The sequence below is a fragment of the Macrobrachium rosenbergii genome, chromosome 28, assembly GCF_040412425.1.
Source record: "Macrobrachium rosenbergii isolate ZJJX-2024 chromosome 28, ASM4041242v1, whole genome shotgun sequence".
In the NCBI taxonomy this organism is placed as follows: Eukaryota; Metazoa; Arthropoda; class Malacostraca; order Decapoda; family Palaemonidae; genus Macrobrachium; species Macrobrachium rosenbergii.
This window is the reverse complement of record NC_089768.1, coordinates 15,770,235-15,794,703: the sequence shown is the minus strand read 5'-3', so window position 1 is coordinate 15,794,703 and position 24,469 is coordinate 15,770,235. Positions and strand designations below refer to the sequence as shown.

At 36.0% G+C, this 24,469-nt stretch overlaps 1 protein-coding gene across 12 annotated transcripts in view; it reads left to right on the top strand.

Annotated features, from left to right (window-relative positions):
- The window catches only part of LOC136854075 (transcription factor cwo-like), a 220,957-nt gene extending 201,857 nt beyond the window's left edge, over window positions 1-19,100 (top strand). For 3 of the 12 annotated variants that reach the window (XM_067130206.1, XM_067130203.1, XM_067130196.1), the window contains 3 exons: window positions 522-710; window positions 2,703-2,849; window positions 12,747-19,100. In XM_067130206.1, coding sequence (XP_066986307.1) covers window positions 522-710; window positions 2,703-2,849; window positions 12,747-14,035 — 1,625 coding nt within the window. In that variant the 3' untranslated portion in view covers window positions 14,036-19,100. Of the gene's footprint in view, window positions 1-521; window positions 720-2,702; window positions 2,850-12,746 lie in introns of all 12 variants that reach the window. The other 9 variants (XM_067130205.1, XM_067130202.1, XM_067130195.1 and 6 more) reach the window with 5 other exon arrangements.
- The last annotated feature ends 5,369 nt before the right edge of the window (window positions 19,101-24,469 follow it).

Sequence of the window (24,469 nt, the reverse complement as noted above, 5' to 3'; positions counted from 1 at the left end):
ATAGGAGTATTTTTAAGAACAGTAATGTGTATAATAAATACTAAATCTGACAGATTTCCGTTGATTATCCTTAATATAAATAAAAATGTTCTAAATGGTAAACAAATAATTTTTTAATGAATTGACATTTGTTTCATGCATACATACATACATACATACATACATACATACATTAGATATATAATTTTTTTTTCATTGTTTTAGAGTGAGGTCTTTAATCAAATATTTTTAAATGGGGTTGGTTGTGAGCCACATGAAAAGATATGCGGTTGTGAATACATGTAAAGACCTAATGAGAGTTATGGAAAACTGAAAATAGGGAACTTTCAAGACTGCATGTCTGGCAAGATTTTACAGAAACTTCACAATTTTCCATTCCCCCTTTTTCTGATGTACAATAAACATTTATGAGATTAGCATAAGACCTCTGATAATCTTACGCTGTAGCAAGTAGAAACTCAATATTTTGTCCTGAAAATATTATACGGTATTGTGAATTGATACTTTTTTTATTTTTGCAGAGAATTGCGACGTGACGACAAAGCAAGAACGCACGGGGAACCAACTAGAGCAATACCATATGGGGTACCAAGAGTGTCTGTCTGAAACCATGCAGTTCTTGGTTGAGTCGGAAGGGTTCTTCTCAGGTGATTCGCTGTGCGTGAGACTTATGAACCACCTCACCAAACACTGTGAAAAGATCCTCAACAGTAAGTCAGGTCGGCTTTTAATACCCTCTTACTTATTTTTGGTCTGTCCAAGACCGGGAATTTCTGTCTTATTTTTTTACTACCTGTTTGTGTATCCACCAAATTGTCTGTCTGCCAGTATGTGCATAGTTATATAAATAATAACTGTAAAATTTAGAGATTTATCAGCACAATAATAAATTTTATCTTTGAAAAGTTCTCTGTTAACATAATCTTTACTTAATGGATTTTGAATGCCTAGCAATGCTTAGGATTGACTCTGCCAGGTATTGGAGTAACTTATGGAAGGCTGTCTACAGGCAGAGGTCACGCATTGTCATTTTTTGTGACTGCAGGTGTCCTCCTAGATAATACACATCACATGACAGAATTTTAGACTTTATCTCTGCTCTACTGTCATTGTTCATTTGCAGACAAAGAAGTTAGCTTAACAGTGGTATGTTGTAAATTAAAACAGGGGAAGTATGTATACTATATTCATTAAAACAGGGGAAGTATGTATACTATATTCACTTACACGACAATCCCGAAACAAATTCATGAAATTACAATGGAGGCAGGGATTGTGATGACTTGTGTGATTCTCAATTCTGTACCAAACCATTACACGAGTCAACCAAAGAACTTTGTATTTTGCCTGGAATTTGCAAAGTAACTCTGTTTTTTAATTAAAACTGCATCTTGAATATGAGATGCTTTCTATGGGATTCAAAAACGTTTAAAAATTTTTTCACTAGTATACTTATTAATTCATTGCCATCTCAATGCTTCTATTTACAGTAGCTAGGAATTCAGTAAATCAAATGCTTTAGCCTTAGAACAAAACTATTACTGAGATTCTGAGAGTTCACACTTCATTTTTTGTAAGCTTGTCAGAATGAAAAGGAGATACCAACTTATAAATCTCTTTTTTGATGCAAGCCATGGGGTAAAAAGTCTTATACTAAAAATCCATATTCCAGATCATCTCTTATTTCTGTTCAGTTGGAAGTTCTTGTGATAAAAGAAGTGCTTGTAATAGAAGATGTGAATAGGAGAGGGAATTGTTTGTTGTAGAAGGTGGTGCAATATGCCTCTGTGGCTGTTTGATATTCTTGTGGTTGGGGTATTGGGGAAGTAGGTGAATGTGAATGGGCGTGGCGTAGCTGATGTTTGCAGACTGGCGAAAGAGAGGGAGTATTTATAAGAAATGTGAAAATTAATATTAGCAAGAGCAAGGAAAAAAGCAGCTCTGAAAATAGGTCATTGGATAATAGCATGGATGGTAGATTCATTTAGATGTCTGGGAGTAAAAGTAACTGATAGGGTAGAATGAGAGTTGAGGTGAGTTTTGCAACAAGTGAGACAAAGGAGATAGCAGGAGCTTTGCGAAAAAGCGTTGAAGAAGTGAGTAGAGTCTACTAAAGGCATAAGTAGGATGTAAGGTGGTTTTGTTGAAATTAAATGCATCTCTTAAATATAAGAGAGCCAAAATGTGGAGCCTGTCGAGGTGGCATAGTATCGAGTCTGAGAATGTGCTGGGTAGGTAGTGTGTGTTAGAATATAAGGGCTTTAATACCAGGGAAGCATAGAAGCCCGGAGCAGTTACAGGTGGAAACAGCTTGTGTGGTAGGATTATTGCACTTCTTATGATTCTCCTTTACTAGCATATGGATTAGCTCATTTTTTTCAAGCATTTTGAACAGAATCATGATTGGTTTATCAGTTAAAGGATGAAAGTAATTGTGACAATTATATTTATTTTCCTAGTAAGGAAATGGCTTAAGTATTGATGAATATAGATAGATGGATAAATACAAAGTATAGTTTGCAGCTTTAACCTGAAAAAGCTAATGCTCAACATTGGATGCATGATAAGTTACCTTTCTAGAATGTTTTAAATTAGAATATTTTTCTGAACTTTCAGATTACTACAACAGTTAATGTTGTATTAAAGAATGAAAGGATAAGTGCTAGTAAAAGTTGATTTAAATATCCCTCTATTCTTTTTAGGTGAGGGATATGTCACACGTCAAAGTGGGGCCAGTTCTTCAACTTCAAGTGGCTACCATGCAAATAGCTCATCTACTGGATCATCCAGCGACGGCAACGGTAATGGCTCGACCCATGCTTCCGAGAGTAAGGACACTCTTGTCACAGGTAATGCGCAAGGCTCAAGGGAGTTGTCATTTGTTCCTTATTAGCAGTCAAAGGATATAAAGGCAATAATGTATTAGAAATTTGATTTGTGAAACCCTTGTTTTCCTCTTGGGCTCATGATGGGTTAGCTTTCCCTGACATGTACTTTATGAAAGATTTCAATATATCTCTGCTTGGATATTGATATCCTTTTTAATGATACGATGCAGCGGAAGCAGGGAGGTAATTGAAATCCCATATGGAAAATTGAGCAGCAGTTTTGGTCCCAAAGAAGGAACGCAAAGGTTAATGTTGTTGTTTGCAAGAGATCTGGCTGGCCTGGTAATCATATTCAATTGGGCATTTTTCCTCTCTTTATTTTCTTTTTGGGAGAATAATGATTTTATGGTGGCTGATAGGTACATACAGTATTCTTAATTGTTTATCTCTTCTCTTGTACTAAGTGTTTAGCCTGTACATTGCGCTGATGTTGCCTTACTACATCTCATCCATCTTTGTTTTCAGTCATCTAAGAAAATAAAAACTGAAGATCATGTAGTTGGTAATTATGAGAGAGGCACTTTTGGAAATGTCCACCATGCCAGGGCTCTTTTTGCTTTTGACATCAACTCAAAATTTTTCAAGATAATTAACATGCCAAAATTTGACAAAAAGCTCTTGCTGGAATGCTGGAGGTAGCAAATCACAACATTTCAACTTGGGTCTTTAGCATTCTACTGCTGCCACTAGTGGTGTATTTCCCTATTACTTTCTAAAGAGAGCAGTCCCACCTCGCTCTTCTATTTTATCTAATATAAGATTTCTAGTATTTTTGTTATTTACATTGTAATTTCCCAAATCCATTATTACTTTAGTCCCTGGGAAACTTCTTTCAAGATGATAATATTTTCATTTGAGCTTGCAGCATTACATAACTACTAATGTTATTTTACTTTCCTTTTGATCATAAATAAGTCAAAAAAAGGAGGAAAGCTCTCATGCTTTTTTTTTGATACTGCTAATAATGTTGGTTTAAAATTTCCCCAAAATTTTTATTACTACCATAATTGCAGTAACAAGTAATTTGAGAGACCTGCATTGCATGTTTGTTTCCAAAGCCTTGTGCAACCAGCAACTGAGTAATGTCACTTGAGAGTTATTAAGAGACCAGTGCATGTTGAATGTCATTCAAATGCAGTCTTTGAGTTATCCCATGTTTGATGAGTTCAAAAGAATCTATTGCAGTTGTATGAAAGTGAAGACTAAAAGTTTTTAAAAGTTTCAACAGTCAGTAGTCTTGGATTTTATTATGGCAATACTTCATCCCAAAGTCAAGAAAAAATGTTTTAATTTCAAGTGGAAAGGAACATTTTAGTTTTGATAAGTTAGCATTTTTTATTTATTTAAATTTTGTTTTATTTTAATTATGTTTACTATAGTTTTAAAGGCATTGGCAATATTTAATAATAATCACGAAGAATGAAAATCTCTTCCATGGTGCAGAAATGAAAGGTAAGAAAATTGATGTTGCCAAGTGTTACAGCATGATAAAAGCCACCCATTCTGTTTAGCTTATGAACTGTATTTTAACAGCCAATTTAGTCTTTTAACAGCCAATTTAGTCTTTATGTTATTGGTTTCCAAAGGGCTCATCACTCAGTCTGTAATGATAAGCCTTGACAGTACACAGTATAGTCCTTGAAACCAGTCTAGTATTTTGTGTAGTATTATGGGGTAGACTTTCATACATAAGTACAAACCATGGTTTTACAGTTACCTTCACTGCTAATTCTGGTTGGGAATGAAGTCAAAAACAAAAGAATTTCATGATTCCCAACTATGTAATTAGCTGATGATATAAGTTGCTACAGTGTGTATGTGCAGGGAATAAAGGATCTCTTGAATGAAAAGCAGTATCAATTTGGTAGTCTTTTATGGATAACATCTGCATTAAACAGATTTGCTGCATTTTTACAGTGTTTTTATAGTTGACTGTTAAGTGACTGTGGCCTGATTGTGCATTTTGATACCCTGTAGTGTATCAGTCATATTGTTGATGTAAAGTACATGCATTAAAGTTGCTGTGATTGATATATACCTTTCTGAGTATCATGGGTGCTGTTTTATTTAGTGAAATTAAATTCATTGACTATATGCATCTGTTATACACTGTAAGCGAATATGTTTAAGTTATGGGAAGGTAATAAGATGGTATAATTTTCATTAGTGTTTTCACTTAGTCATGTGTTCTTAATTTGTTACCAAATGTCAGTGTAGAGTGAGTCTAGTAGACAGAAATAGATGGTAGGACCTGCCAGCATTTATAAGTGCAGTAGCCAGAAACCTTTTTAAGAAAGGAGACTGAGGTAGGATTCTTTCAGGAAAGAGGTAAATTCTCATGGGTATACCAGTTAGTCTCACATGGCAGTCAGAATAAGGTTACTTTTAGACTTTTGATAACTCATTATTGTGCTTCAAGTGGAGTTTTGAGTACTGTGCAAGTGCAATGAAATTCAGAAGATTTAGAATGAAGTACTGTAGCTCAGATGATTGGACGATAGGTAATAAATGACTAGCAAAAATTAGTGGACGGGCCACTTTGCCATTGTGAAAACCAACAATAGATTGCATTGAAAACAGACATGTACTAGATTTTGAGGATCCTGATCATTCCAAATGGTGATAAGGGTGTCATCTGTGTACCAGATTTTGGTAGTGTTTCCAGTTTCTATGAAAAACTGACTTCAACAGCAGCCATATGCATGTTTACAAACAAGATTAAAGAGTCTGTATCTGCACTCTTCACCTTGGAAGCAAAATTACTTGTCCTTAATGAAAAGGTCACACAGTTCTGCAGTATGAGAGAATTTATTTTATACAAGCACATTTCCTAGAATGTTCAAGTGCAGCATATGATCTTTGACCTCATTCTAGATTGTGCTAATGATCTGAGCAGTGGAAATCTTCTGAACATGTTTTTGATATTCATTGAAATTATGTGCTTGTGTGTTACTTTATTTTTAGTACACCAGTGTATTCTGCAAGCAGCTCCACATTAAGGCATTAGGAATGCAAAGCACTAATATGCTGGTATGTACATTGGCATTTCAGCATGTAGGTAATGACATCTGGGAGGATATAATAGATCTGAAATAAGGGTTTATCAGGAGTAAATCCCACTAGTCCCTTAATAGTAACCAGGCCCCTAATCTGTAACATGAGGATTTCATGTCCTGGACACCAAATGATATGTCCACCAGCAAGTTCATTCTCTTTTTTTCAGTTGTTGACTGGGTATTTTGCTGTTAGTTTTTAGCATTTACTTACCAGAGAAATACTAGTGTAACTCCTTTTCTTGAGGCTTTTGATTTTAAGTGATGTGTAATTACCTGTTTCTACTCGTTAGTGATCTGCTCAACACATTTCCTTTTTCCTATAAAAGCCTTTCATTACCCACTGGTATTTTGTTCCTTCATTAAAATTCTTTTCCAGTTCCTTGGCACAGGTGAATGTTCAGAAAGCATAATTTCCCTTCATATAAATTATTGTAAAAAAATTTTTCTCTACTGTATGTGTCTTAGTTTTGGTCAGTGTTTTCAGCCTTTATGATTTCTTTACTCCATACAATAGCATTAACAGTAATTGGAATGTTTTCTATCGAAGCAAATAAGTAAAACAAGTGAAGTTCATAGAAAATGGAAAACTCCATTCAACTGTTTCACCTTTACACTGGGGGTTTCTTCTGTAGAAGTGACACAGTCAGGTATAGAAATTAATTAAATTATGCAGACAGGAATATAGTATTATGATATATGGACTAAATTATTGTTACACTATTATACTGTACAGTGCAATATTATACTGTTATAGTACCCAATGTCCATTATACAGTATGTGCACTTTACAGGAATATTGAATACAGTATAGAGTTAAATCTGATGCAGCTAATTGATATAATTTCTTGCTTGTGTGCATTTATAGACATAGTACTGTACTGGCAACTTGCATCACAAGCTATCCACCCATTTGCATAACATTGACACATTTCAAGCCATATTCCCATCTATTGATAGCAGTAAAGGTAGATGTAAAACTGTGGTTTTTACCCATGAAATATTGAAACTTTATTTTGTAGGCTTTCTACATACTGCTGGTATTTTTAGACAATGTTTCTTACGGAATAATGTATCAGTTTCTAAAGTTAAATTGAAAAAGCAGAGGTGCATGTTTTCAAGAGGGAAGTAGCACTCTTTCTTTTTCTTATCCAAAATTTTCCTAATCATTTTTTTTAAGTATTTTTGGGGTTGTCTCACTCCTTTTTAATTTTATTTTATTACTATGGTTTCTAGTTTAGAGAGGTCCAAGGCAAAATGATCAAATTGCTGTATTAGTAAATATAAATATTGCAAAGGAATAAAACTCTTGTTAAAAATGAAAAAAAGGTTGTAGCATTACTGTACAGGAAAGTGACCCCAAGAAATAAGAGTGCTTTACTTCACAAAACAGGGTAAATACAAGAAAACAAGAAATGTGGTTGCATAATCATTTTGACATAAAGTGAAGAATTTAGTGTTTTTTTCATTAAGAGGAATACTACTATATACAGTATAACTATTGATATATAATGCTAACATTGTAGGTTAAAGCTGGTTGTGCTATAATTATCTTAATGATAGTGCTTTAAATTTTTCTCAAGGTTTTCCTTCTTGTAGTACTTATAAATGGATGGAAAAGTTGGGTATTACTCTAGGGCACAGTGTGATTGGTTAATAGGCAAGGTTAATGAACTGCTTCACTAAGGCCTAGGCATTCTCTCTCTCTCTCTCTCTCTCTCTCTCTCTCACTGTATACTGAATTATTATAGTCACCCCTCTGCAGTTTTGATAAATTATTCATTGCCCTTTTCCATTTTGTGGCAACTAGTACAAAGCAGCATGTAACTTGAACTGTTATGGTAATCAGTAGGTTTTGCAGAGATATTGCAACAAAAAGGATCATTTATAAAAAAAAAATATGTAGAAATATGATCACCAGGCTACTATCAACAAAGATGAGCCAGAAATTGTTTATTCCATTAAGAAGTAAACAAAGCCATATTCAATAATAATACTAAATTTATATGACAGATACACCCAAGGATTTATATTACAGAACAGCTGTTGCTGTCTTGTTATGACAAAATTATAAATGCCTCCCGTGTGAAGCTATAAACTGGCAAGTGTAAGCACATCAGAGACCTCGTTTATCAGCCGTTACAAAAATGTGGCTTAGATTCATTTTTACTGTTCAGTCCAGTTGTCATAATGAAAACAACGCCCACAGGAAAACTTTGTTCAGTGTCAGTAAACATTTACCAATAAAGCTAGATTGTACTAGCACAGCAACCTACTTTTTTAATTAAAAAGTAATGTAGTTAAAATAAAAGTATTTACCCTCTTTTTAGAGTAAACCATTCTTTTCATCATTAAGAACTCAAAGAAGGAATACCTGTTGAGAAACCGATGCATTGATGCAAAATAGTAAATGTTGGTGTAGCCATAATTCTTAAAATCTTACTGTATAAATAATTATGCTTCACCCAAGACATACTTCTAGATGAATGACCAAGCTAGGTTGCATAAAACAAAAAATTACATACTGCACCTATATTAGAAGCGAGACATTTGAATTCCAAAAAAGTTTGTTTTTGGTACATGATCAGTCAATTTCTGGAGGGTAAGCATTTGGTTACAGATGTATAATGGAGAGTACAAATTTTCCAGCTAAAACATACTGTAGACCCAAAACAACAACAACTAGAGGTGTTCGCATGGGCCACTTCCCTGAAGGCTTATGAGAGATGACTTGACTGAAAGGAAGGTGAATGATGCATACCATCCCTTCCAAAAATATAAAACAGGCAGAGAATAGCTTTCAGTATAATGTTGCACTGAAATTTCATTCAAAGTTATAGCTGCCAAACAGTCTCGCCTCACACTGCCTACTCAGAATCAGGATAGGGTGAATATGAAGAGGAAAGAGATTAAACTAATCGAATTTGTTGACTCCAAGCATGTTTCTCACACCTGTAGTCAACTGAAGATAAAAACAGACTAGAACATATACCATTACATAAAAAAACCACCATCAAATGATGAGTGGATTAAAGAAACAACAAAAGTAACAAGTAATAAGTGATGCTGTGATCATCTCCACAGCACATATCCTTAGTAATATCAGTAGCCCTAAACTGGTGCTTGAGCTTACATAAAAGGTTATCTTACTAAAGACAGAATGTTAGGAGCCTTACATGCATGGCAGCCTATCTCAGAAGATAGAATTAAATTAACCTAAGAAAATATTCGTAACATAGCAGTTGTGAAGAAAATTAGCTGATATATGCGAGTCTGTGGACCAGCAAAATGAAGTCTCCAGTATATTCAGCCAAATTTGGTATAAAAGGAAAAACTGCAGGTACTGCTACATCAAATGAATTATTTATTTAATAAAAACCACTTACTTTTACATAGCCTTTTTGTGTATGTGTGTGAAACTGTAGACACTCCAAACATAGAAAAGAAAAAAGATTATCTCTCACTTCTTATGCATTGTTGGTCATTTTGACCTTGTTTTGATATCCAATCTTCATTAGCCTCTTCATTTTCACCCCTGCGTTAATTTATCTTGGTACTCATTTTTAAGGTATTTAGAGAGAACAGTTTCAGGCAAATTTTATTTATCATTAGGACCTTCTGTGGAAATGATGTTAAGAAAGATAGGACTTTCAGTGAAGACATTTTGGACTAGTGTTCTGTTTTCTGCAAGCATGGAAATGTAAACAGTTGTCTTGAAGAAGGCTCCCTGGTACTTGTGAAATGATTAGGTTTGCCATGTAAGTTTTGTGGGTCTTCCATGGTTGATTTTTTTTGTGGTGGTTCTCACCATCTTTGTAAGATCTACAGCTGCTAAATCTGTACATTTAATCTTACTTGTTCCATATGTTAGGACTGGTTGCCCACCAAATGAAGCTACTACACAAGTAAGGAAACAATAAAAGAAAAGGTCTCCTAATGGTACTTTGGTGACAGTCATGTGACCTCTTTCAGTTGCCCCTTGGATCTTGCTGCACGGCTATATCCAGCTGTGCAACCTCCTCACAAATATCTGCCTTGTAGGTGTCCACTTGTAGATCAGGGATCCCTCTAAGAAGAAGGCTAAGTCTTCTGCTTCAGAACACTCATCTGTTCAATCATAGTCTCGTTGTCCTTCTTCAACCTCTCAGCATGCTTACACCAGCACCACACTTCCTCTTTTCAGTGGCTTCCCAGATAGGAACTCCAGCACCAGCCCTTTCTCCAAGCATCATCACAGCTTTGGTTCCAGAGGTCAAAGATTCCAGATGTTGTAGTCAGTAGATACTGGAATAAACGGGAGAGTTTGTGAGAATCATTTAGGCTTTTTGTGTTAGCCTTCAAATTGATGAACACTTCGAACTATCTACCAGTGCATTCCTCACTTTAGGTCTTTCCTGCAAAGCTTCCTCCCACACCTTTCCTTTCCTTTTAAGTATCTACATGACCACCAGAACTCTTAAATTCAAAGAAGACTTGCTTGCCCTCACCTGCAATAGAAGTTGTTCCCCCAGTGTGCTCATCCCTTAAGTCCATGGATACCTCAGCACCTGCCAAGATTAGACGGAAGTTTTAAAGATTCACTTTTAGGGACTGTCCATGCCTTTGCTTCAGCACAGTAAGTGAACTTTTTGCCTTTTCCAAAGTCTCTCTCTGTCCAAGAAATGGAACTGACTTGCATTTGTGCCTGACTTGTGGCCAAAACTCAATGTCCAGGGCAACAGTACAAAACTGTTGAACCTCTTTATGATCACCTCTCTCCCCTATCAAGCCCTTAAGCTGAGAGGCTTTTACTTCCTACCACTGAATTAAGAAACATTACCAAGAATACTGTTTCTTCTGACTTGGAAGACTCATCCTGAAAATCTGAGAAAACTTCTGATGAGAGCTCGGTCCAAGTTAAGATTAAAATACGAGGGCAGGGCTCTTTCAGCTTTGTATTATTTTTTTAAACTAACTTGAGTATCCAGCCTTTTTAAATGGCGACATATGGCTGTTCCAGTCCGCCTTTACTACCTTTTATATGAGATACCACCCATGAGTTTTTAAATTTTTACTTTTTGGGCCACAGTTTTGTCAGGTTGGAGCAGGTCAGGTGGTTGGAACATCAGGGTCTAAAGATTAGTCTACCATATCTTAACCATTTCAAAATGACATCCCTCTAGGTATAAATTTTTAGACATGCTTCAGTGCCTTAATCGGATGGCAAGTGGCCCTTCGATATCAGTAACTATACAATTACAGTTCTTTTTATTTTTCTACATGGCTTCAGTCCATCACTAGACTTCATGTTCACTCCAAGAGTCTGTGGCCTTGGTCTTCCTCTCTCCCAGGAGCTCAGCAGCTCAGTTCCCTCCCATCTGATTTACTCTTCATGCTATGAAAAAATAATGTGTTTGTTATGAAAAATGTAATTTTTTAGGAAAGAATTTTTTTTCTCAATACAAACTCATTATTGTTGTCTTAATTTCCCACCTCCAGACTATACGGTCTTAAGCAGGTGCTCAGACAATACAAGAAGAGACAGTTTTTGGATGCCTTAACAAAGGATTGGGACAAGTGTATGAATAGGCTATGTATGAGTAATGGGTTTTTACTGAAAAATTGATTTTGTGTCTGAAGAAATTACATGTTGGTTCTGGCAAGTTAGTAATTCCTTGGAGATTCATTTTTGGTTGCCCATACAACATTGTCAGATCTTCAGTGTCACAGTGGGCCTCTCAATAACACTCCCTAACTGACAGCTGTAGCTATTGCTTTGGATCAAAGTACGTTATTTTACAGAGATTAGGTATATCTTCATCCAAATTCTTCCCCGCCAAGACTGACTGACTCATTACCAAAAAAATTATATAGTTATTCCATTTTTTTATGTCTTGACATGTAACCAGCATATATAAAACTTTTCTGAGCTGTTGTGTTGTGCACATATTTTCTTCATTACCATTGTATTTGCAGTTAATATACAGTATTATACGTAGTTTTAATATTTGAATATAATGTTAATTTTCTTTTACTTTTCCTTTTCTATATTGTATGAATGTGGAATTCATTGCTCAGATGTTGTCACTATACATGTTGGATGCTACTCGAGATGTTATTATTTCTCATAAAGATTGCTTTCTGCATTTCAGAAGGATAAGACAGTCTTCATTTAGAAACTGTATGATAAAATTGGAAGCCAGTAAGCGTAGTGGGACTGTCTCTTCTATAGTAGATACTTCTTACTTTTTGTCCTGCATAAACTTAATCAGTAGGATTTTTATTCTTTCATTGTAGCAATAATGTTTAATCTTTGTACTCTGTATAATGCTGAAATGTAGATGGGAAAATCTAAATAACATTTGTTCACTTCTTTTGAAGGTAAAAACAGTTACACATGTTTTAAGATTAAAATATTAGTGTTTTTTTTTTCATAATAGGTGATTATTTGATCTTAGGTTTATGAGCACTATACACTATACTTTTTTTTTTTCAAATCAAAGCACATATTTGTTGGGATGATATTTTTATTTGACTGGGTCGTTGTCAGGTACGCAGACATTTAGTGACACATACCATTTAGTAACTGAACTCCAGATTCTTTAATTATTTGATTAATGAAAATGTAAAGGATTTGTTTTTAGTAATACATATTTTTAATTATAATAATTATTTTGTTTTATCTATCTTATGTTAGTGTCATATTTATGTCACACACTGAAAATAGGAGACCAAAACAAAATAAATTCAACTGGGGAGGGAGAATATTAAAAAATGTGCAGTTTATTGTCATTTGAATTCACAGTTGTCTTTTATCCTTCAACAGAGGAATCAGCATATCGATCAGATGAGCGGCCTGGATCTGATGATAGAGATGAGAAGTCTACAAGCTCAGCCTTGGACAGTGGCTCAGGAATGGGGAGTCAGTTAAGAGAAATTCTTCAGCAGCATTCTGGACCTGGTGGGAGTGTTGATCGAAGATCTGGTTACTCCTCTGGCTTGAGTTCTAATAATTCCTCTAGTGGGGATGATAGTGTTCGTATGTACAAATTCAAATCTAATATGAAGCACAGATTTAGTGCTGATCTTGAGCAGTCTCACCAAGTCCGTAAAAAGAGAAGGGATTCAGAATCCTCGTGTGGAAATTACACTGATTGTGAAAAAGACAGGGTGACGCCAACAGGTCTTTTACCCCGTCCAACATCCTACCAAGATGGGTTTCCTAATGAGTCAGTAAAAATGCTGGATGGTCAGGATAGCCCAATGCTCGAAAAGAATAGTGGAACTCCATCTCCAACACCAAAGTATGAACATCCCAGTGGGAGAATTTCACCAACACGACACATGACAGAAGGTCCTGGTGGCACAATTCCAATATTTGCCCTGAATCAGAATGGAAGTTTTTATGTGCCCCTCACTATTGATTACTCTTTGTTGGCACCTGCAATGGCTGGCTTAAGTGAAACATCTCCTGTTTTGCACCCAGTATCCATTTATGTAAATTTTTGTTGTCCAACTGCAACAGTAACTGCAAATATAGGTGCTGCGCATCAGCCTAATTTTGGAGGACCCCAAGCACCACACACTGTTTACCCAGCAGTTGGTATTCGACCAACTTACGGAAGCCACAATTCATCATTGCATCACTTTGAATCATCTACTCACAATGGGAGATTCCCATCTCGTATGTATAATGACAGGAAACGAAGAGACCCTCCCAGGCAAGGTGTTTCCCAGTTTGAAGAGCAACGTACAAACCTCACCAATCCCACTGAAACCATAGAAAAGAGAGAACCAGGTGAAATTGATATGAGAGAATACCGAGATGCAAGGGATCATCATCAGCAGCAACGAGAGTTTTCACGGGATCCCTCGGCTTGCCATGATCATGGCCGGGAATCAAGAGATCAGGAGCACATGCATGAGGTGCGAGAGGTTCGAAATTTACGTACAATTCGAGATCTCAGAGAAGCTCGTGATGTGAGGGAAATCCGTGATCCTGTGCAAACTGTTCGTGATTTTATTGATGCTAACAATACTTGTCCTAATAATTCTGCATATTCTCGGACTCACCCTCATTGGGCAACCGTTTACCATATCCAATCCAAAAATTAGAAATAATCCAAAGACATTAATTATTACTTAAGATATGTTACTGGATTGTACAGAATTTTTAACAAGAAAAATACAGAAGTATGATAAAACTGCTGGCTTCAGTTTTTAAAGGTTATTTGTGCTGTGAAATATACAGATTGAGAAGTTGGTCATGACACGACAACAAAATAAGAAGGATCTTGTAACCTCTGCATTTCTATAAGTTATATTTGGATAATACAGCTGTTATATATGGCCAATGATTTAAAAGCCTTCTTATATGAAAACATGTCATACCTCAAAATACTTACGAGCACTTTACTTGGTACGTGCACTGAAGAGGTAGTGATATTTAGGCCAGTGAAATAAGGGCCCAATTTTTTTTTATTTTATTTTGTGAAGTGCTTATTGCTCAATAACCTTATGAACATGTATATATGTTTCCCCAAAATACCTTTACAATCATATTTAGACAGTACCTGAGAAACTAGACGCAGGTGAGGAATGATGATGGTGCAAAGTAATGTCTTAGTAAGGGCAGTGATGGAGGGGTTGGAGTGTGAATTCATGACATTAAAATGGTGGCGTTTACAGTCACTGCTTCAAAAGATGTAAATTTGTTGATGATGTATCATTCTATATGCAGTATAACTAACATTAGATAAACTATGACATGTAATATATTTGTACTTCACATAGAAATAAGCAACCATATACAGTATAATTGTATACACATGTACATATCTACAGTACACTAAGATACATTTGCATGTACATACAAAATACATAAGATTGTTTGGAATATATTCAGTTAGACTGTACATAGATAGCCTTTGTAATGAAACTATTTGCTAATCCTTGCTAAATAAAATTTTTTGTGAGAATGCTTTGTAACCAGGTGATCCCATCATATAGACCAAGAGTTGTATTTTCTTGAAACGGTATTATTTTTAGAATGATTGGGAATTTCTGGTGTGCAATTCTAATACTGTATATAGCAGTGAAAGGTCATTGGTTAAAAATTTAATTTAAAGCTCATTTTGAGGAGCACATGTAAAGCCATGTCATTTTATATTGTTGGTTTATTTTGAGTTTAGATCTTTAACATAATTTTGACATATGTTTATGGTGTAGTGAAATTTATTGCTACAATTATTTTTCAGAACCCTCCACTACTGTCAAACCTGAGACCAGTTGTTTCCGTGATATGTTTGTTGTGTATTGCGTCTTAACTAGTTGCTTAGTCGCAAAGTGCTTTGAATGTCAAAATATGTTATATTATGGTGTATATTTGAAGATTTCTATTGTATTACAATTTGTTATTACTGGTATCCAGTGATTTTTATGTTAATGATTGTCTCCAAATTGGATGAATTTTCCTTGTTAATGTTTACAGTGCTATGATAGGTGTGCATGCTAAAAACTGAAGCAAGTTGTGGGAATGATAAGGGTTGGTCATGTTTATTGGAGTGGTATTTTTCAATATTTCTGGAATACAAATAGAACAGATCAGGTTTCCTCAACTTTGGTTTTAGGTTAATGCTTCCTTGTAAAGCTACACTGGTGTAGCAGCAGAGGAATGAGAAATTATATCCATTTGAATCATATGAAGGTTTTAAGATATCCAAAGTATTGTTTCTTGTCAAAAATTGTAGGATTTTCTAATAAATGAATACGAGTGTGGACATGCAGAAATGTATGTTTTAATCTACGTACGGTATATAGTAAGACATACTTACATGCATATATATCTATGGTTACATTGTTTCGGGAATTTTTATTTTACCGATTTTGAATCTAAGTAAACCATAAAAAAAACATAACAGGTATTGTTCAGTTCTTTTGTAACAGGTAATACACTGGTGAAAATGCTTTTCATACAGCACCAGTGTTCAGAATAAATATTTTTATTTTTATACAATGTCCTTTTGGTGATTGGAACAATCTGAATCTTTAATATACTAAATGTTTTAAACTTATTACTTGATATACTTGATATAACTTAATAAGCATTTCCCATTAGTAGAAATTACTTTTATGCATGTTTGTATGTTATAACAACATTCATTAGTTTAACTTGAATTTAGCATTGATGTTTTTTTTTCTCTTAACAGCCTCCAATGGAACTTGAATTCTCACCATTCACATAATTGTCCTATTCTCAGATGATACTGTCTGGGACATTGAGACCATACAAGTTGTAAATTTAACACATCCAATGTGTGTAAATTTCTGATATTAGAACGAATCCTTTTAAGTGAATATGTAGCAAATAGATCTGAGCATTGGTAAGATGTCTGTGAGATCTTTAAGAAAAAAAAAAAGAGATAACACCAAGGTACATTTATATTGTGTCCATTTCAATTGGAACATTTCAGTGTGAGAAGTGTAATGTCTTTGATATAAAACAAGAGATTTTCCCCCCCATTGGTTAGATTATTGGACACATTGCCTTTGGTATGTAGGTTCATGTAATGAATAAGGGAGATAAAAAGCTTTAATGCTAGATTTTCCTTGACTTGTGTGTGTTGCTTTTGTATATTTCCATATAAACATTTATATATATACCTATGTCTGCACACTTTTATAATATACACATACATTGCAAAAAATACATGGATTTTTGGAATTTGGTGATTGGGTTAAATTATGAAATTTTTTCCTATCAGCAATACATGTAGTTGATATGGCTCTGTGAAAGTGAGCTTCATGTTATTGTTGCAATTATTTTAAGTATTGTTCTTGAAATATACAGCTTTAAATCTGTTTCTAAATTATTGCAATTTACATACTGTAGTTGGCATAGTGCTCTCAGTATTGAATATAAACCTAGATTCTCATTCTCATTTCTTATTAATTTTACAGCTTATTTGGTGTGAGTAGATCATAGTTTTTTTTTTTTTAAGGAATGAAAGCTTTCTTGAAGAAAACGTGAGATGTCCGTCATAATTTATTCAGTTTTTAATTTTGAGTGTTTTAATACAAGGTTTCATGAAAACTGATTTCTGGCACCTTTATTATCAAGCTATTTAATTTAATAACTACTCAGTTCTACCTCACTCTCTGGACATAATGTCATTTCAATGAGGGTTCTTCATTTTTATTTGTATTTCAATACAGTATATCAATTTTCATTGCCATAATTCTGTTTTATTGCCAGTTTGGTGGGTATTTCAATACTTAGCAAGAAGTCCCAGCAATTACTTTTTTGCTCAATATAGACTTTGATCTTTCACAGTTTTCTTCAGAGAACTTGTCTGATGAGTATACTGAAGTTGAAAATCTTACAATAGGTACAGTTCATAGTTTGATGTTCAATATTTGCCCAAGTTTTTAAATATAAAATTATTTGGTTGGAAGCCCATTTTAAACAGCAACAAAGTATATTATGGATATTCCTAATTGTCTTTAATTGTAAAAATGCTGAAGACTTATTTCATGAACAGCACTTTCAGGAAATCATGATACTACATAATAATTGGGTCAATACTAAATAGCATTAAAGAAAGGTCAGTGTCTCAAATACATTTATGTATTCTATCTACCACTTTAGTATACTTTTATCTTCCAGAATAGAAAAAAGTAATGTATCATAAGTAGGAACATAGTTGATGCTTGGATTATAGAAAGATATATTTTGAAAAACTGCAGAAAACGTGCCATGTTTTATTGGATGGCTCTACTTAGCAAGTGTATTTTGTTCACTTTTATTACTTTAATTTTATTGAATGCATAATTTTCATCAGAATTGTCTTGTCCATAAACACATACTAAATGAAAACACATTCTCAAGTACATAAATTAAAAATGATGTGTTTCTCAGATGTAATTTGATTACTGGAAAGCTAAAGGATCTTTCTCATAAGTTCCTTACTGATACATATATACTTTCCCACAGTGTGCTGTAAAACAATATCCTACTGCATGAAATATAATCAACCCCAAAAGCAAAATGAACTTTAAGGCTTTTAAGGTAATTATTTCATTTTTTCAGCTGATGGAACTTTGTATTATACAAAATTTTGTATGCTAAGTAGTTCATCCTATTGTTTTAGCACCAGCATTGGCTTTACACAGTTCTGCAGCAAATAAGATCCATATCATAAGAGTACATGTAGAACCAAATTCATGTGATTTCAGCAGTGTGACAAAGGATTACTTTCAATATTTCTTAGGCATTTTTTATTGATATCAGTGGGTCCTTTCTATGTTGCACTAAGATTGTCTGAAACCAGATTCAGTTTGCTCATGATTACCAATAAAGATAGTGTATTGCCTTATTTTCTGCTCTCCAGTCAGTTTCCATGTAATGTAAGCTTATGATGTGTTAGTGCTCAGGTTATTCTGTTTCCATAGAAAAGTAACCGAAGAAGGTTTTTTCCATCTTTGGCTTTCTTCCTAGGAAGAAAGTGTACACATTTATTGCTGACCACCAAATTTTCCAAAAATCTTTGTTTACCATATTACTGCCATGGTTATAATAGAATGGGTAAATATACAGTTACCTTTGCTGTTTTGGCTCTGTAATGTATTTTATAATCCATACTTAAACATTAAAGCTGCATTGTAATATGCATAAAGATACAGTCATAGAGGTTGTGCAGCATTTTCTTTTGTCATCCTGTTAGTCCTTTCTAAAATTGCTGATGGTTGGTTTTATTATTTTTTCCTACTTTGTCAGAACAACTTAGGATATCTAAGAAGTAAAGTATGTTTATTTTGTGGAGAAAGTTTGTCTCATTTTCATTTAAATGATTTATGTACTTTAATTCCAGTAACTATAGAACCACTACATAATTATATTTTATTGTATTTGCTGTATAACTATATATATTTGCATTGCAAGAAATGGTTTAGCTTTAGTTTCCAACAAAATGGATGTCATTAGCATGACTTTCAAAAGTTGAAAAGTTTGGCAGTGAATGAATATTTTTTGCAGAAAATATTAAGTAGAGACAATTTTTATCTCAGCATTCATGTGGTCATTGGATATAATTTTGTCCTATTGTGAGAGTTGTTGGTTATGGTGTTGTATAAAGTGGAAACAGAGATGTTTAGCACTGAATAAAATCCTTATATTACACAAGGTTTTTATTAATTTATCCCTTGGTTTGTATTTATCTCAGCTGGCTGAAATAGTTACAGAAAAATGTTGTTCCTACAGGAATATGAATCTGCTTTTTCATAAATGGACTTTATTGAACAAGGGACGCTTCAGCTGTCACTGACTGACTAGAAAAAACAAAATCCTAATGGGTAAGCATAGGAGTTATATGACCTGAGATAGCCTAGCTCATTTAGATTGTTCTCAACCATGATAGCACTCAGTTGCCACTGCATGTTCTCCCGTTTTATACTGCAATTTTTTCTTTGTGCATGCCACATATGCTTTACTTCTTGTGTTGCAGCTGCATATATGTTGCCCTAGTTTGCTGGTGCCCCTCCTGTAGCCTGATGATTCCCAAATTTACATAAATTCATTAGTTTATGGGGTGAGGTCGTAGTGTGTGTGCGTTCTTCGTTCATATTGTGCAAGCCATGTGGTCAACCTTAGTCTGTGGTGTGCTGTGTTGTCACTGCACATTCTCCCATTTTATGCAGAGATTTTTTCTTCTTGCTTACCATGTGCGCTTTACTTCTTGTGTTGCTGCCGCACATGTCCTCGTTTGCTGGTGCTAATCCTGTAGCATGATGATTGCCAAATTTGTCAATTCTTGAGAAAATAAAGGCTGAGGTTAAAGTCTGTGCAAGCCATGAGGTCAACCTCCTTAGTTTGTGGTGCGCTTTGTGTACGTTACGTTTCAAGGCTCTTGCGTTAGTATGGCAACTGTAGAGGAGAATAAGCCTGAATTTTGGCGTTGTTTGGGCAAAGGCAGAGCATGCAGCAAATTCACGTCCTGAATAATGGTTAATCTACACTTTATCTCTTGTCAGGGAAGAGAATGTTCGAGAGAGAGGCTATCTGCGAGGAGTGTGTTGGGTGGCAGACATCTCCAGTGGGCCTTGTATGAAAAAAGATGAAAGAAGGCAACAACTTGTCCAAGGAGCCAATGCTTAGCCCTAATCCCTTGCCATCAGTGATTCCCTCCTTGCCAAGGCCTCCTCCTACAGTGACACCTCCAACAGTTGCTGCCATCCATCCAGTAGCACCTACTTGGAACCATAGTCTGTAGAGACCGTGAAAATAATCATGGACTTCCTGGTAAAGAAAGGCTTTACAGGACAGGTAACGACATCAGAAGGGCCTCTACAGCCTTGAATCATTGTCCTGCAACACAGGTTGGCAGGACCACAGAAAGTAACATCTTATCTTCCTTTCTCACTGTCTACAGATGTGTGCAGGGTAAAGGGAGACGAAGGCACCTCGGCCGCTCTAGCTAATTTGCACCATTTCCCCTACATTCCAAGTATCAATGTCTGGAGAGAGGATGTTCTGCTGTGAAGTCAGAGAGCAAGGAGAGAGCCTGCTCCTCTCTGTAGCTTCCTTTGTGGCATCATTTATCTCTTCTATCTCCCTTCCCGCCTCAGGACAGAACCAGAGGAAGAGACCCTCTTCCAGGAGTACTAGTAGTAGTAGATCCTACTGGAGTGCTAGCAGGACAGCAGGGCAGAGCAGATCATCAAGGAGCAGAAGATCCTTGAGGCACAGCAGAACCAGGAGTCTTTTCTCCACCAGAAGTTGGAGGGAGCAGCACAGCAGATTGGTGAGGCACTCGCAGTCATCAAGAGACTTTCCCATTTGAGGACGCAAACGAAGAAATGGGACAGGTACCCTCGAGCAGCCTAATTTGTGTCTCCCCCCGCTCTAGATCCCTCCACCCAGAACACTGTTCCTCTCTGACCAGGACCACAGTGACTCATCAGGACTCCCCACCTTGGGTGTTACCCAGTTCCCACCTGGCAGAGAGAAGGATGGCACAGCTCGAGGCACCCGAGAAGAAGGTTCATAATTTGTTGCTCAAATAAGATGGCGACTGGGATTGGTGGGTCACCTTGCTTCCACCTTGGAAAACCCCCTGGCTCTCCTACTTAGAGCATATGGCAGAGACTACCCCAGAGGTGAGGCAATTATTCAGTCTACCTTCATCTGCAGTAGTGCAGAACCCTGTGGCAGAGTTGAATAACCTGGTTGTGGGAGTGAAGAACTCCCTGGCCTCAGCCAGTTCAGAGAAACTATTGCCACCTCCATTATTCTACCATGAGAAATATTACCTTCCGGAGGAGGCCTTCACAATCCCCAGGAGTCTCGACACCGTCTTCTGCAGGCTGGGGAACATCATCCCCACGACATAAGAGGTATAGGCTCCTCAATCACCTACAAGAACCACCATTCTGTCCTACAGGTCATGAAGGCTGGAGTGTGGAAGTGCAATTCACATTCACACCCTTCTACCTGAGAGACCTTGCACACAAATCCCTGGATATGTTCACCCGGGGGCTATTAGTGGCAGCCAAGCATGTGATGTATGGGCATCAAGCCCCAGGAAAGGGCTCCACCCATGAAGTAGACAGGGTTACCAGGAAGTGCGCCATAAGGAAGTGGTGAGTACTGGATGAACTTCCTCTGTGGGGAAGTGATGGTTCTAATTATAAATTGCAACCCAAAACAGTGAGGGTACCTTTTTGGGGAGCTCGGCCACCACAGGGTCTTGCCCGCTTGTGGTAGCAGGGGAAAGATTAACCTCCTTTTTAAGGGTGAGGTTCCATTTATGAAGACATAGGTTTGTGTTCCAGTATGAAAAAAAAAAAATTATTTGTATTTTTCCTATGACATGAACCATAGCTATCATAAAGGAAATTACCCTCCTCTGCCACCCCTCACATTTTCAATCTTTCCCATCATAGGGATAGGGGGTGTGTAACGGAAAATCAGGCCGATTCATCTCGGGTTGTGTAACTCATAAGCCTAACCAACTGGATTTTGTCTTTTCAAATTAGTCAGTGCAACCAAAGTGTGCCTTGTATGAGAAACTCCACTTATGAAAACTATGGCTCATATCCTAGGGAAAATACATATTTTTAAAATCTGTTATATTCTTTTTGGCTATATGATATTGGCTAATTTGCATCTTTGAGTTACATATTTTAAACTCCCAGCTGCTTTGCTCCTTGCATTGTACTTTTCTTTACTCCTAGCACAGCACCATTTTACCTTTGGCTTGCTTCAGTTTTCACCCCTCTTTAAGAACACATCCCCTTAGACCAGCCCTTTGAGTCTTGTGAATATAACAGACTTTTAAGTCTTCATACTACTGAACTTGCAGCCCTTTGCTTAGACTTGCCTGAACTCACAAATGAACATAGGAAATACCTTCATCAGAAGATTATATCTCTCATATCACCACTTGGTATTATAAAATGTCCACATTTCTTGATGCCTGCATGCATGCTACAAAGTAAATTGGAGTCCTTTTCAATGCTGGCCATGTAGCTCTTGCTTGCTTTGGGCTTCTACACACCTGTGTTGAGGCATACTGCAATAATCACAAAATATAGATAGCATTCAATATTCTAAGTGAACTACTTTAAAAATAGCAAAAGATCACCAGTAATTTTACAAGTTATTAATACAAAAGCAGCTTACAAGATGATAAGACCGAGCAAACGTAACACTATTATAGCTTCACTCATCACAATTCTTAAACAGTTATTAAAAGCAACATGGTTGAACTCTTAATCAGTTTCCATGGAAAAAAAAAAAAAAAGGTTATGATTATTGATATAATCAGTCATGGGCTTCAACGTCAAAAGCTTTGGAATTCATTAATGAAGGACCTCTTTAAACTGGCACCCTTGGGACCAGGCCACTGCTGGACCATGGAAAATCCCAGATGAGACAAATTACCCCTAAAAACACCCTATGTAAACAAAGCCTTGCCAGTTCATTTCAAATATATATTTCTGTGTTATCAAAAGTAGAATAGATAGTTTTCCCAGCCCAGAGAAGAACCCTAAAAGAGTTCAGAGGTCTGGTTAAACAAATCATTTATAACTAACTAACTAAAAGTAGAATAGAAAAAAATATAGAATTTAGGCCAAAGGCCAAGCACTGGGCCCTATATGAGTTCATTCAGCACTGAAATGGAAACTGATGATTAAAAGTATGAATGGTGTAACAGGAGAAAAACCTCGCAATTGCACTATAATGAATTTTTAGCTAAGACCTTGCAGTTGCACTATAATGAATGTTTAGAAGGTAGAAAGTAAGCTGGCAGAGAAGATGAACGGAGGTACAATAAAAGGAATGAAAGGGATTGCAGCTGGGGCCAAAGGGACGCTACAAAGAACCTCAAGTAATGCCTACAGTGCACCGCATGAGGTGCGCTGATGGCACTAAACCCCCTACAGGGGTTATCAAAAGTAAGCACCAACCTTCTACAGGGGTTATCAAAAGTAGGAAAAATCTTTTGAAATTCTGGCCTGCTCCATAAGCATGTCCCTGTAAATGCTTACACCTTTGCTACTACGTTGGAGCTTAAACCACTTTATAACCACACTGTCAAATTCTGATCTGGCACCTTTCAGTGTTTTCCAACATCTCAAACTTTTCAGGCTTTTGTTATCGGCAAAAGCCTAAAAATCTGCTAATTTTGTTTCCTTAAACATGCACATCTGTGTGTGTGTCTGTCTGTGTGTGAGAGAGATTATTGGCCCTGGTTAGGTTGTTACATTGACAGATATAGATTTGCAAAAGTCAAATAATACAGTTGTAATAAGAATAAATCTCATAAAACTGTTGTTTTACGTACTGTATGCAATTATATTTCATGCACTATTGTCATATTTTTATCGTATTACAATTTATTAACATAACTATCAGGCACCATTTGCACTCTGATATTGTTTACATTCTTAAAATCAACAGCTGACTGTGTTTCACCAACATCATCACAGCCATTAGTTGCCAAATGAAATCCATTTTGGAAGTCCGTTTTTTGTCAACTGTCAAAGCTGGGTTTAAAAACGCAACTTACTTTATAAATGCAGTAAATTAAATGAAGGTGCAATTTTGCCAGTATCAGATGTTGCTTTTGCCTCTTCCAAAACGTTTTCTGGCCTGCACATTGTTCGTTTCCTCAGCCACAGCTACAACCATAAATTTACTGGCATACTTTCATAAAAATTTCCTCTCTATTTCATGAAGGCTGAACAAAGATTTATTTTATTACTATTTATGGAAAAGGCATTGAACATTAGCAATTTTTAACAAGTCAAAAACTGTAACGCAACCCTTAATAAACGTGTTCGTTATGGTAACTGACATTGGCAAATGGCTGTTACTCGATTTGTTTATATCAGTACTTGCTGTTGTTTATGTCAGTGTTTTACATGCAGTAGTAAGTGTTAATTAAAAGAAATAGTAGTGAATTCTTAGCCAAGTCACAAGGTTGGTAAGCCTAATTTAAAGCATTAAGATTTGCATTTAACCTAATGAACTTTTTGCCTCTAGGCCTA